Source organism: Notolepis coatsorum (assembly GCF_963971535.1).
Source record: "Notolepis coatsorum genome assembly, chromosome: 18".
Classification (NCBI taxonomy): domain Eukaryota; kingdom Metazoa; phylum Chordata; class Actinopteri; order Aulopiformes; family Paralepididae; genus Notolepis; species Notolepis coatsorum.
The window spans coordinates 21,556,804-21,571,014 of record NC_140182.1 but is presented as its reverse complement, the minus strand read 5'-3'; the positions used below and the strand labels follow the sequence as shown (position 1 = coordinate 21,571,014).

General features: G+C 42.8%; 1 protein-coding gene across 2 annotated transcripts in view; it reads right to left on the bottom strand.

The window, feature by feature from the left end:
* Positions 1–267: 267 nt before the first annotated feature.
* Positions 268–14,211, bottom strand: part of LOC311244682 (casein kinase I-like) — a 40,634-nt gene continuing 26,690 nt past the window's right edge. The window contains exons 9-13 of one of the 2 annotated variants that reach the window (XM_084334318.1): positions 9,223–9,371; positions 6,790–6,885; positions 5,193–5,299; positions 4,339–4,362; positions 268–3,299 (exon numbers count right to left, since the gene is read on the bottom strand). In XM_084334318.1, coding sequence (XP_084190444.1) covers positions 3,245–3,299; positions 4,339–4,362; positions 5,193–5,299; positions 6,790–6,885; positions 9,223–9,371 — 431 coding nt within the window. In that variant the 3' untranslated portion in view covers positions 268–3,244. The remainder of the gene's footprint in view (positions 3,300–4,338; positions 4,363–5,192; positions 5,300–6,789; positions 6,886–9,222; positions 9,372–14,211) is intronic. The other variant, XM_084334319.1, reaches the window with a different exon arrangement.

Sequence of the window (14,211 nt, the reverse complement as noted above, 5' to 3'; positions counted from 1 at the left end):
TCGGGGATATTTCTCAAACTTAGGAAGCAGAAATAGCTGAATGACTTGTCAGCAAATTCCTCCTCGACCACACTATTGTATTCTATTAGTGTTAACCCTTTCACTGCCACACGACAGCCGGTTAACCCTTTCACAATACAGATGGTTAGCTCTTTACTATCACACAACCGACGGTGATGCTCCATGCTCAAGCATCCGCGGCGCTAATGATGCTAATGATGGAGCATCGCCGTCGGTTGTGTGATAGTAAATTGTTAACCTTCTGTCGTGTGGCAGTGAAAGGGTTAAAGCTGCAGTAACTGTTTTCTTTATTTTTGACGTCTCCTTCTGACCACCTGCCCAGGTTTCAACAAGTTACATTTAAGTCCTTTTAAGATTTAAGAATATAATTAAATACTGGCAAAAACTATGAAGGAAAATTACTATGAGAAGAGTAATTCCATATGAATTCTTGTTAGGGAACTGATAAGACTATTACCCATACTGCTTATTTTGTAGCCTGGACATTTCCCCCAAACACATTTAAAAACGAGATACAGAGAAGTCATCGCAACATAGAAGTAGCATCATAATCCAATACATTTTAACATTCATTATAATCATATTTAATACCTTTTAAGGTCTAAAATTATGATTATTACATTTAAGACATTTTAACTTTGCAGGAACCCTGCCTGCTATCAGAAGGTCTCATTGTGTCATGGTGTCCTACTCGATCAACCCTGCTATCAGAAGGTCTCATTGAGTCATGGCTACTCGATCAACCCTGCTATCAGAAGGTCTCATTGAGTCATGGCTACTCGATCAACCCTGCTATCAGAAGGTCTCATTGAGTCATGGCTACTCGATCAGCCCTGCTATCAGAAGGTCTCATTGAGTCATGGCTACTCGATCAGCCCTGCTATCAGAAGGTCTCATTGAGTCATGGTGTCCTACTCAATCAACCCTGCGCCCGTCTGTTATTCCATCATTTATTTTCTTGATTTATTTTTCATCATATATTTCTGTTGACAAAACCTTTACCTAATTTATGAACCTATGCATTAAAAACAAATCTCTTAATTACATCAATATTGTGCTGCCAGAACAGTTTGTAGATCTATTTACCTTACCAACCAGGAAACCCAACCCAAGAGAAAGTGTTATGTATCGTAGTCTTATGTTTATACGTCACAAGGCTTTCGTTTGGGGGGAAAAGGAGTTTCTTTACAGACTTTCTACCCTTAGTGGTCAGAAAACAGTTATTGCAGCTTTGATATACTGTCCTGAGACAGATATGTCCATCTGGGAGACGTCTGAATAAAGACATACTGTCCTGGGAGAGAGATAGATGTCCATCTGGAGAGAGATATGTCCATCTGGAGACGTCTGAATAGAGACATACTGTCCTGGGAGAGAAAGCTGTCCATCTGGGAGACGTCTGAATAGAGACATACTGTCCTGGGAGAGAGAGCTGTCCATCTGGGAGACGTCTGAATAGAGACAAACTGTCCTGGGAGAGAGAGAGCTGTCCATCTGGGAGACGTCTGAATAGAGACAAACTGTCCTGGGAGAGAGAGAGCTGTCCATCTGGGAGACGTCTGAATAGAGACAAACTGTCCTGGGAGAGAGAGAGCCGTCCATCTGGGAGACGTCTGAATAGAGACAAATGTCTGCTCTCTCTCTGTGTTAGACATGTGGACACATCTTTCTTTAGTGGGAGAGAATATTATTTTGCTCTATGAATACGACACCTTTTCTGCCATCAGTTACATTCATACATTCAATAAAATGCACTTGTAAAAACATATGTAATAATTAATGAGCAGAGACACAACAAGACAACAACACTGTAGAGAATGACCTGCTTTCAGAGAAAGACACACACAGAAAGAGAGAGAGAGAGATGGGGTGAGGGAGAGAGATACACAGAGAGACAGAAACAGCAAAAGAGAGAGATGGTGTGAGGGAGAGAGATAGAGAGAAAGAGAGGCAGAGAGAGAGAGATGGGGTGAGGGAGAGAGATGGGGTGAGAAAGAGAGACAGAGAAAGAGAGAAACAGAGAGAAAGAGATCAGAGAGAGAGAGAGAGACACAGAGAGAGAGAGAACGTTAGCACTGGCCTTCTCAGTCCCTTTTGAAAGGAATATGAGCTAGACCTTTTCATCATTATTTTAAGAGTATGGCTGGGTATCGAACACCCCCCCTGGTACCAGACTGGCTCTTGTCTGTGGGTATCAAACACCCGTACCTCTGGTACCAGACTGGCTCTTGTCTGTGGGTATCAAACACCCGTACCTCTGGTACCAGACTGGCTCTTGTCTGTGGGTATCAAGCACCCGTACCTCTGGTACCAGACTGGCTCTTGTCTGTGGGTAGAGAGGGGCAGAGTGTGCACCAGGGTGAAAATATCAACCACTAGGGGGCAGCAAGATGACCATGTGTTTGGTTACTGTTTAAATATCAACCACTAGGGGGCAGCAAGATGACCATGTGTTTAGTTACTGTTTAAATATCAACCACTAGGGGGCAGCAAGATGACCATGTGTTTAGTTACTGTTTAAATATCAACCACTAGGGGGCAGCAAGATGACCATGTGTTTAGTTACTGTTTAAATATCAACCACAAGGGGGCAGCAAGATGACCATGTGTTTAGTTACTGTTTAAATATCAACCACTAGGGGGCAGCAAAATGACCATGTGTTTAGTTACTGTTTAAATATCAACCACTAGGGGGCAGCAAACCGACCATGTGTTTAGTTACTGTTTAAATATCAACCACTAGGGGGCAGCAAACCGACCATGTGTTTAGTTACTGTTTAAATATCAACCACTAGGGGGCAGCAAACCGACCATGTGTTTAGTTACTGTTTAAATATCAACCACTAGGGGGCAGCAAACTGACCATGTGTTTAGTTACCGTTTAAACAGAAAACTATTTACTATTGCATAATAAAATGTACTTTGACTGTACTCCATGATTACTTGATATAGAAAAACAACAGTGATGTCTTAGAACTGGCGTCAGTGTATATGAGACCAACGAGGAGAGTAAAGAGGGACAGCGTTTCAAAGAAGAGGCAGATTAGATAGAAAAAGACGTTTCGTCCGTCTGGTCCCACGAGAGACACGGGAGCACAAGACGGTCCTTGTGGAAGTTCTACTCCGTCCGTCCCCAAGATCAGCCGTCAGTCTGATGATGATGCCATCTGTCCCGTCGTCCTCCGCTCCAGAAGAGAAGTGATTCCGTTCTTCAGGGACGACGTCATTTCTGCCTGGGGCTGCTCTTCTTCCGTTTTCGCTTGAAGAAGCAACAGCACCTGGAGAGAGAGAGAGGGATGAGATGGAGGCATGGGGCAGAGGGGGGGGACAGAGGGATGGGACAGAGGGGGGGGGGGGGGGGGGAGGACAGAGGGATGGGACAGGATTCTCTAAAACAACTACAAGAACAAAACCACAAAGAAATTAAATTAGTCTAGAGTAGCTAGTCTGATCTCCCCTGAGTGACATTAGGACAGAGACTAGAGTTAGTCTAGAGTAGCTAGTCTGATCTCCCCTGAGTGACATTAGGACAGACACTAGAGTTAGTCTAGAGTAGCTAGTCTGATCTCCCCTGAATGACATTAGGACAGAGACTAGAGTTAGTCTAGAGTAGCTAGTCTGATCTCCCCTGAGTGACATTAGGACAGAGACTAGAGTTAGTCTAGAGTAGCTAGTCTGATCTCCCCTGACAGACATTAGGACAGAGACTAGAGTTAGTCTAGAGTAGCTAGTCTGATCTCCCCTGAGTGACATTAGGACAGAGACTAGAGTTAGTCTAGAGTAGCTAGTCTGATCTCCCCTGAGTGACATTAGAACAGAGACCAGAGTTAGTCTAGAGTAGCTAGTCTGATCTCCCCTGAGTGACATTAGAACAGAGACCAGAGTTAGTCTAGAGTAGCTAGTCTGATCTCCCCTGAGTGACATTAGAACAGAGACCAGAGTTAGTCTAGAGTAGCTAGTCTGATCTCCCCTGAGTGACATTAAGACAGAGACCAGAGTTAGTCTAGAGTAGCTAGTCTGATCTCCCCTGAGTGACATTAGGACAGACACTAGAGTTAGTCTAGAGTAGCTAGTCTGATCTCCCCTGAGTGACATTAGAACAGAGACCAGAGTTAGTCTATAGTAGCTAGTCTGATCTCCCCTGAGTGACATTAAGACAGAGACCAGAGTTAGTCTAGAGTAGCTAGTCTGATCTCCCCTGAGTGACATTAGAACAGAGACCAGAGTTAGTCTAGACTAGCTAGTCTGATCTCCCCTGAGTGACATTAGGACAGACACTAGGGTTAGTTTACTGACTGCTTAGCAGAGGAGACTCACCACAAGTTGAGGATTTTCACGCAGCTACAGAGAGTGAGGAGAGAAGAGATTAGATTATTGACTTGTATTATTGATTTCTACTAGCATTGACTTCTACTAGCTGACTTCAACTAGCATTGATCTTGACTATCATTGACTGCTACTAGCATTGACTTCTACCATTTTTTATTCTACTAGCTAACTTCTACTAGCATTAACTTCTACTACCATTGACCTTTACTACCATTGACTTCTACTAGCATTGCTAATAAATGCATCAGTATCTCACAAACCAAAACATTGTTACTACCGCTTTTTAAATGGACTGAAATTACTCCCAGTTATTGTCAAATCAGACAATATATCTACAATATATCTACAGTATTTCCGCAATATATCTACAGTATATCTAAAGTATATCTAGTATATCTACAGAATTTCTACAGTATTACAGTATTTCTACAGTATACACTATATCTAAATATACATATTTATTTATATAACAATAAGAAATAAAAACTCTAACCCTAACTAACCTTACTGTCATGCACTTGTCCTAATAAACTAACCTACACTGTAGCACTCAACACTTTGATGAACATTGTTACTCAGCTGATAAGAGTTGTACCCTTCCTGCTGTCTTGTTGTACAAAACTTGTAAGTCGCTTTGGATAAAAACGTCAGCTAAAAAATGACAAAATGTAAAACATTAAAATGTCTACAGTATATCTACAGTAACAGAGATATTTGTAGATGGAGCAAACGCTTTCTGAATACCGTGTCACATGTACAAAGGAAGTGGGAAGACAGACTAGCTGGTAGCGTCCTTGTTGCAGCGGAAACATCAGGTGAAAAACACTGAAAGAGACACTCACTGAGCCTCGTCCACCACCTCCACCTCAGCCTGCCTTGTGATTGGTGCATTGGACTGAGTCACATGCGGATCATCTGTATTCAGCTCCCCATTGGTGGAACTCACTACCTGTGGTACATAGGAGAGAGGGGGGGGGGGGGGGGTCACAACACATGATTCATAACTCCCCTGATCTGATATGTTAGTTACATGATTCATAACTCCCCTGATCTGATATGTTAGTTGCATGATTCATAACTCCCCTGATCTGATATGTTAGTTACATGATTCATAACTACCCTGGTCTGATATGTTAGTTACATGATTCATAACTACCCTGGTCTGATATGTTAGTTACATGATTCATAACTACCCTGGTTTGATATGTTAGTTACATGATTCATAACTACCCTGGTCTGATATGTTAGTTACATGATTCATAACTCCTGTGATCTGATATGTTAGTTACATGATTCATATTAACTACCCTGATCTGTCAGTCTTGTCAGTGAATATCCCATTAGACTCCAAAATGATATTGCTACACCTATATCCAGTAAATCTCAACCTGAGAACCAAACAATACACATTTATTGACTTTGCTACACTGCAGGCAAAAAGAACAATAGCTTTCAATTGGAAAAAAACGCACCCACAATCGGTGCTTGGATTAAGAACATGGCACAATGCATGTCAATGGAGAGAATAACATATAGCCTCAGGAACAAAATAGAGGTTTATGAGGATATATGGAAACCATTTAATGAATATCTGAGAAGGGAAGATATAGGAGGGCTTCTATAGGATGAGTCCCCCCGCTCTCTCCCGTGGTCAGTTGACCCCGGGGAAGAGCGGAGGCACACCATTGAAGGTGTTGTAAAGATGTCATTTATTATTATTATATATATATTTTCTTTTTTTTTCACTTATTTTGATCTATGTATGAGTTATCTTACTGGAGGTACCATTGATTGTATGTATTATTTCTATATAACAGTAAAAGGGGATTTAAAGATGCTAAGAGAGAGAAAAGGGGAGGGGGGAGGGGATATGTGGGTATACTTGTGTACACTTGTGGAGAAAAGGAACTAAAAATAATTGACGGCAATGAAAACCTGTCTTGTGTACTGTAAAACCCAATAAAAAAATAAAAATAAAAAAACTACCCTGATCTGATATGTTATAGTTACAGGTTGATGGATATGGTTCTATGTCATCATACTGACTGCTGGGTACCTGGTTGATAAGGTTATAATATAACCTTATCAACCAGGTACCCAGCAGTCAGTATGATGACATATTGACATATTATGTCACGTCACATAGACTGCTGGGTACCTGGTTGATAAGGTTCTATGTCAGACAGACTGCTGGGTACCTGGTTGATAAGGTTCTATGTCAGACAGGCTGCTGGGTACCTGGTTGATAAGGTTCTATATGTGATACAGACTGCTGGGTACCTGGTTGATAAGGTTCTATGTGATACAGACTGCTGGGTACCTGGTTGATAAGGTTCTATGTCAGACAGACTGCTGGGTACCTGGTTGATAAGGTTCTATGTCAGACAGACTGCTGGGTACCTGGTGATAAGGTTCTATGTGATACAGTCTGCTGGGTACCTGGTTGCGTAGAGGTTGTTGCTGAGATGGCCTGTCTCTTTCTCTAGGGACCACAGCTGATCCTGAGTCAGCAGGCACTGACCCCAGTGGGCTCGGCTGAGGAGAGGAAGGACAATCGTGAAACAGAACTGTCATGGACACCAAACTAACCATTAACATGCTACCTTGAATAATAGCTTAAATTAAATGACTAGGATGACATAACCTCTAGTGTTTAGTGTGGCTTTAGTGATGAATCAATAGGACTAAGAACTTTCCTTAGTAAAACTCTCCACTGGAAGCTTTCAGCTGAGAACCAGGTCTAATCTGTGTTATAACGGTTTTACTTCTGTGGCTTCAGCCTGTAACCTTACCTCCAGGGTGCCACACGAGGGATTTTCGCCAAGCGGAAATGACCAAAACCCACAAAGAACACCCTAAAGCCGGCCCCCACATAGTCGGGCGGAACGTACTCTGCAGAAGCGGACTCAAAGCGGACTCAAAGAGGACTCCAAGCGGAATCCAAGCGGAATCCAAGCGGACTCCAAGCGGACTCCAAGCGGACTCAAAGAGGACTCAAAGCGGACTCCAAGCGGACTCCAAGCGGACTCCAAGCGGACTCCAAGCGGACTCCAAGCGGACTCCAAGCGGACTCCAAGCGGACTCAATGCGGACTCCAAGCGGACTCCAAGCGCGTCGCTCACTTGGTGTCACACAAAAGGCTGCTTGGCGTTTTGGTTGACATCAACCTGCATTAAATGTGACACCGATCTGCATTTTACTCTGAACACTCACTCCGTGGCAAGAGAGAGTAGGGCACGATCATGGTTAAATTGGTAGGATTTGTCCGGTAAAACTTTGGCAGGTAGATGACGCTAAATTTTGTTTTACTATCGCTAATCGTTATCGTTATTTCATCATCTGAAGAAACCTGAGACGTTTGAATGGCTTTTCTAAATGAAGTGTTTTATATTTAAGTTTTATTTTGAAATCTTGGAAAAGGAGATAACCTAGACACTTTATTTTATTTTGACATCGGTGGACGACGCCGTGACAGAGTGTAAATAGCGCACAAGGATTGTGGGAAATGTAGTAAACTGGCACGAGAAATGTTTGGTGCGAGGCGGTGGTACGCTCAACTATGAAACCTCAAACGACTGCAGACATATGCCACGCAGAGTCCGGTCCGCTCACAGTACGCCCGACTATGTGGGAGCCTTGAGTGTGCATCGATCGTCTTTAAGAAATATATTCTTTACTTTAATCTTCTTTTTAGTGGTACCATTTATTTTGAGAAACCTGATCTAGCCACTGTTAACATCATCCCACCAGTCTGATCTAGCCACAGTTCACGTCATCCTCCCACCAATCTGATCTAGCCACACTGTTAACATCATCATCCCACCAGTCTGATCTAGCCACACTGTTAACGTCATCATCCCACCAGTTTGATCTAGCCACACTGTTAACATCATCCATCCCACCAGTCTGATCTAGCCACACTGTTAAAATCATCATCCCACCAGTCTGATCTAGCCACACTGTTAACGTCATCATCCCACCAGTCTGATCTAGCCACACTGTTAACGTCATCATCCCACCAGTCTGATCTAGCCACACTGTTAACGTCATCATCCCACCAGTCTGATCTAGCCACACTGTTATTTATTTTATTTATCCTTTATTTATCCAGGAATGTCCCATTGAGATACAAGATCTCTTCTTCCAGGAGTCCTGATCAACACGGCACACAACATGTTTCAACATAAAAACAAAGGCATTAAAACAAAAAACATACAAATCAAATCCCTTCAGACCGGAGGCTGCGCAGCAACCGGGCAAGAACCACCAGGCTGAAGAACAGCTTCTCCCCGGATGCTGTGAGACGACTGAACAGTTCATCGCAGCTCATCACTGCCATGCCTCTGCACACTGCACTGTAGCACCCATCTCTTTTAATCTTTTAATCAGTCAATCTATTGGTCTTATTGAATTAAATTAGTTTTACTGAATTAGACTAGGTTTCTTATTTTGGATTAGTTTGCTACTGAATACATTTAATGTTTTTATTGACTGTTGAATGATTAGTTTCTACTGGATTCTTATTGAATCAGTTTGTATGTCCGTCATGAGGATCAGTATTTTATTGATTTATTTAGTGTATATCTAGCATCAAATGGCTGTAACTGAGACCCGAGTACTGTATCTCGTGCTTCCATGTCAATGGAAAAATGACAATAAACTTAACTTTGACTTTGAAATACAAAACACAGAAGGCCATTTGTGCAGTGGCAAGAAGCATAATCAGATCAGCAATAGCATCAGGTAAAACAGTTACATTCACAGTACTAGGAAGTGCCTCTAGACAAAGTTTCACTTGCTGTTAATGTCTTCAATAAAATAGAGGCTATTAGAGCATTAAAAAAAGGAACATTAGCAGTAAACATGACTTACTATCTGCTTGCCGACCCAGTCGTACGTGTAGTCAAAGCTGTATCCTTTACGCTCCAGCAGATCTGAGAACAGCGTGCGGAGGTACTCGTAGTCCGGCTTCTCGAAGAAGTCAAGCCTGCGCACGTATCGCAGATAGGTCGCCATCTCTTCTTCATGGAAGAGACAAAACAATACCTTAACTACGGTTCAAAACAATACCTTAACTAAGGTTCAAAACAATACTTTAACTAAGGTTCAAAACAATACCTTCACTGTGGTTCAAAACAATACCTTCACTGTGGTTCAAAACAATACCTTCACTGTGGTTCAAAACAATACCTTAACTACGGTTCTTTCATTTAAACAATACCTTAACTAAGGTATTTCATTAAAAACGATAAAGAAATTAGAGGCGAGTTGAGTGAAGGTGAGGTTGGAGTTGTTGCATTGAGAGAGAGATTGTTGCATACAGAGTTTTGTAAGGTGAGAGGTAGTGAGAGGAGAGGTGAAGGCGAGAAGGTGTTCATTGTGTACTGGACCCTAGACTGGCTGAGAAACCCCCTTGTGTACTGACCCTGGACCGGACGACTACTCTCGAGTATTAAACAATCCTTTTTTTTGTACGAGAGCCTGTTTTGTGTTTTGGCCATCGGACTGTATTACGACCATTCTATTTGCCCGTCAAACTATATTCTGCCTATAATCAATAAATATTCGTATTGATTGATATTGCACTTGTGTGGACATTTGAATGCGTTTGTTTTTTAACCGTAACGAGTCTGAACACCACCAGGCTCGTCACAATACATTAAACGTGTTAATGACTAATCACAATAACTTGTGTTGTTCCACCTGGAATGTTAATGGCATAGGTCATCCAATTAAGAGGAAGAAGATACTAGAGCACTTGAAAACTAAGAAACAAGATGTAATATTTTTGCAGGAATCCCATCTGTCCCCTCAGGAATCAGCTAAGCTATAATGCAGGGATTGGGTAAGACATGTGTTCTTTAGTGTGGGGTCAGCTATATAAAAAAGCAGCCATTCATCCAAAGGTGACACTAATAAATAAACATGTACAATTTAAAGAGGTAAATGATGAGGGCAGGTGTGTCATAGTGATGGCAGATATTGAGGGACAGACCTTGATAGACCATTGCACTACTTTTATTGTCTTTTATACCTATTCTTATGTCTGCAATTTATGCAGTTTTTTTTATTTTGTCAATTTGTGTGCTTGATTTTATGCCTATGTTCATTTTATACTAATTGCTGTGGTGCACTCTGGACTGCGGTCCATGTGTGAAGAGTACTATATAGATAGTTATTCATATTTATTATTGTTATATTGTAGAAATGTGTGCATTGAAATGTCTGTAGAGTCTCGATGACATTGAAAATGAGGGTGACCTCAATTGTATTTTCGAGAATAAATAAAGGATGATGAGGATGATGATGATGATGATGATACTGGGTAATGTGTACGGATCAATTATTGACCATCCACATTTTTTTTGTAGATTTTGAACGTAAACTTCATAATTTCGGACAGTACCCTATAATTATAGGAGGGGATTTTAATATCGTTTCAGATGCAACCTTGGATCGCAATAAGCCACCACCGAGCAGACTGCCCTGTATTAACGGTGAGAGGGACGTGTGCTGCGTTAGGCCTTACAGATGTGTGGAGGGCTGTTAAACCCAACGGACAGAGATTATACTTTCTATTAGCGTGGTTCCGTTCAGGAAGAGTGCTTTTGGACAATCCGCATTCACTGTTAGAGCCACACAGTACTGGAACACTATGCCTACAAATATCCGGACCTGTAACACGCTTGAACAATAAAAAAAAAGATTAAAAGGTTTTTTAAACTGGCTCAAAGAACGCCAGAGCTGCACCCACAGCTAAATTCATTAGCCGTGTGTGTATGCAATTCACTTTTATTCGTGTATTTTTTAATTTTTTTTTAACTTTGACCAGACAGCTGGTTCTTTTTAGTGTTTATCGCTTTTTCTGGTCAAGCATGACCGACAGAAACGGGTTGAATGGGATATAGATCAGGGGAAGACACTCTGAGAAAATACGGCGAGTCCGGGAGTCGAACTTGCTACCCCAGATCCGTGACGCGCACGGTTGTCCCCGACGCCGAAATAGCGCCGAGATACGCGGTGAGCTACTGGAGCTCCCATTATTTGTGTATTTTTGTAAGAAATTGTATATTGTGATGATGAATTGTATTTTATGTAGGCCTATTTGATGTATGTTATGTATGATAACCTTTTTTTTTTTTTTATCACTTTAGGTTTGATGCCTTTTTTAACATCTTGGCCAGGGACTACAGATGAAATCTAGCCTTCTGGCTAAATCTGGCGTATTTACATTTATTGTTGATTAATATGCACCGTCCCTTTTGCAAATAAACTTAAACTTATTCAGGAGCCCATGAAGTATATTAAAGAATAGACTTCTTTCTCATCTCTAAATGCTCACTACCCACCACATTATCCAGCTCTAACAGACCCTGCTATGGTCACACGGGACATGCTCCTGTGGCGTGATTTGTTTCCGTACCCGTAAAAGCCGTAGTTTGCGAAGACGCTCTCTGATTGGCTAGCCCGCGTACAGCGAAGACCCTCTGATTGGTTTAGCTCCGAAGGGCTCTTCCGCCTTGTACATATATATATTCTCTGCTTCGAAGTGGTTATGCTTTGGCCCTCTTTCGAAGTGGGTTATGCTTAGAGTTTATCTTTAGAGCAGGGCGATGGACCACCAGCCCTGATTCCAAACTCTAAGCATAACCCACTTCGAAAGAGGGCCAAAGCACAACCACTTCGAAGCAGAGAATATATAATGTACAAGGCAGACATTTCTATCCCAGAGCCCTTCGGAGCTAAACCAATCAGAGAGGGGGACCCTGATGGAAACTAGACAAACGTCTTTCTCAGGTCTGCATCCCCTTAACAATTGTGTGTATTGAGCCGTACTGTATTGTACCCATTCTGCAATCTGTTAAATAAAGTTATCATTCATTCATTCAGAGGGTCTTCGCTGTACGCGGGCTAGCCAATCAGAGAGCGTCTTTGCAAACTACGGCTTTTACGGGTACGGAAAGAAATCATGCGCTCCCGTGATACAGTTAGATCACAGCTGTGGAGGTTCAACTCATGATTATTACAGGATGGGGGGTTCAAAGAGGAGCTCAGGGCACAGATCAGACTATATCTAGAGACTCCTGGTGGTGAACCAGCCGGTCCCTGAAGTCTTCTGATCAGGGCATCCTGGTGGTGAACCAGCCCTGAGGTCTTCTGATCAGGCCTCCTGGTGGTGAACCAGCCCTGAGGTCTTCTGATCAGGCCTCCTGGTGGTGAACCAGCCCTGAGGTCTTCTGATCAGGCCTCCTGGTGGTGAACCAGCCCTGAGGTCTTCTGATCAGGCCTCCTGGTGGTGAACCAGCCCTGAGGTCTTCTGATCAGGCCTCCTGGTGGTGAACCAGCCCTGAGGTCTTCTGATCAGGCCTCCTGGTGGTGAACCAGCCCTGAGATCTTCTGATCAGGCCTCCTGGTGGTGAACCAGCCCTGAGGTCTTCTGATCAGGCCTCCTGGTGGTGAACCAGCCGGTCCCTGAGGTCTTCTGATCAGGCCTCCTGGTGGTGAACCTGCCCCGAGGTCTTCTGATCAGGGCCTCCTGGTGGTGAACCAGCCGGTCCCTGAGGTCTTCTGATCAGGCCTCCTGGTGGTGAACCAGCCCTGAGATCTTCTGATCAGGCCTCCTGGTGGTGAACCAGCCCTGAGATCTTCTGATCAGGCCTCCTGGTGGTGAACCAGGCGGTCCCTGAGGTCTTCTGATCAGGCCTCCTGGTGGTGAACCAGCCCTGAGGTCTTCTGATCAGGCCTCCTGGTGGTGAACCAGCCCTGAGGTCTTCTGATCAGGCCTCCTGGTGGTGAACCAGCCCTGAGGTCTTCTGATCAGGGCCTCCTGGTGGTGAACCAGGCTAAACACGAAGGGAGACCGAGCTTTCGAAGTAGTGACCCCAAGGCTCTGGAATGAGCTCCCCCAGATCCTGAGAGCCTCCCCCTCTGTGGCCCCTAGGCTCTGGAATGAGCTCCCCAGGTCTTGAGAGCCTCCCCCTCTGTGGCCCCAAGGCTCTGGAATGAGCTGCCCCAGATCCTGAGAGCCTGCCCCTCTGTGGACTCAATTCAATGGGCAGCTAAAAACCCACCTGTTCAGGTTGGCATTTGGCCACGTACACACATGATTTAGTTTTCAGTTTTGTCGATGCCTGTTTTTATATTATGTTTTTTGTTAATTGACCCGTTCTTTGTTTTTTTAAACTGGTGAAGCACTGTTTTTACCTTGGATGTTTTTTTTATGAATTGCCTTGTTCTTTTCTTTTTTGTTTTTAAACTTGTGAAGCACTCTGTGCATTCGTGCTGGGAAGGGTGCTATACAAATTAATAAAGCCATACTTACTTAAAGCAATTATCACACTTATAAATATTTTTTTAAATAAAGACAAAAATCCAAATTATTGTAAAAGCTATCGACCAATTAGTCTAATATCAGTCGACTGTCGACTACTCTCTAAAATACTGGCTAATAGACTAGACAAAACTCTTGGATCACTTGTACATCCAGGTTTATTCGACAAAGAAATCCTGCTGTCAATGTAAGACGTCTGTTAAATATTATGTGGTCTGTCTGTCCGAAACTCTAACTACCCATCAGCAGCTATTTCACTCGATGCTGAAAAAGCGTTTGATAGGGTGGAATGGAGATCCATGTTACTCACAGAGCGAAATTGTATATAAAGAACCAGAGGCTGCAGTCAAAATAAATGTATGTATAGTATGATTATGGTGCAAACCCTACGGACTTATGTTCTGCTATTATTCATTTATATACCTATTTATTAAAAAAATAATCATTTATTTTTCTGTCTGTATTGCCGACTGTGTTTGTATTGTCTTGTTTTTGGTTGTTTATCCGTTTCACTGGATAACATTTATATG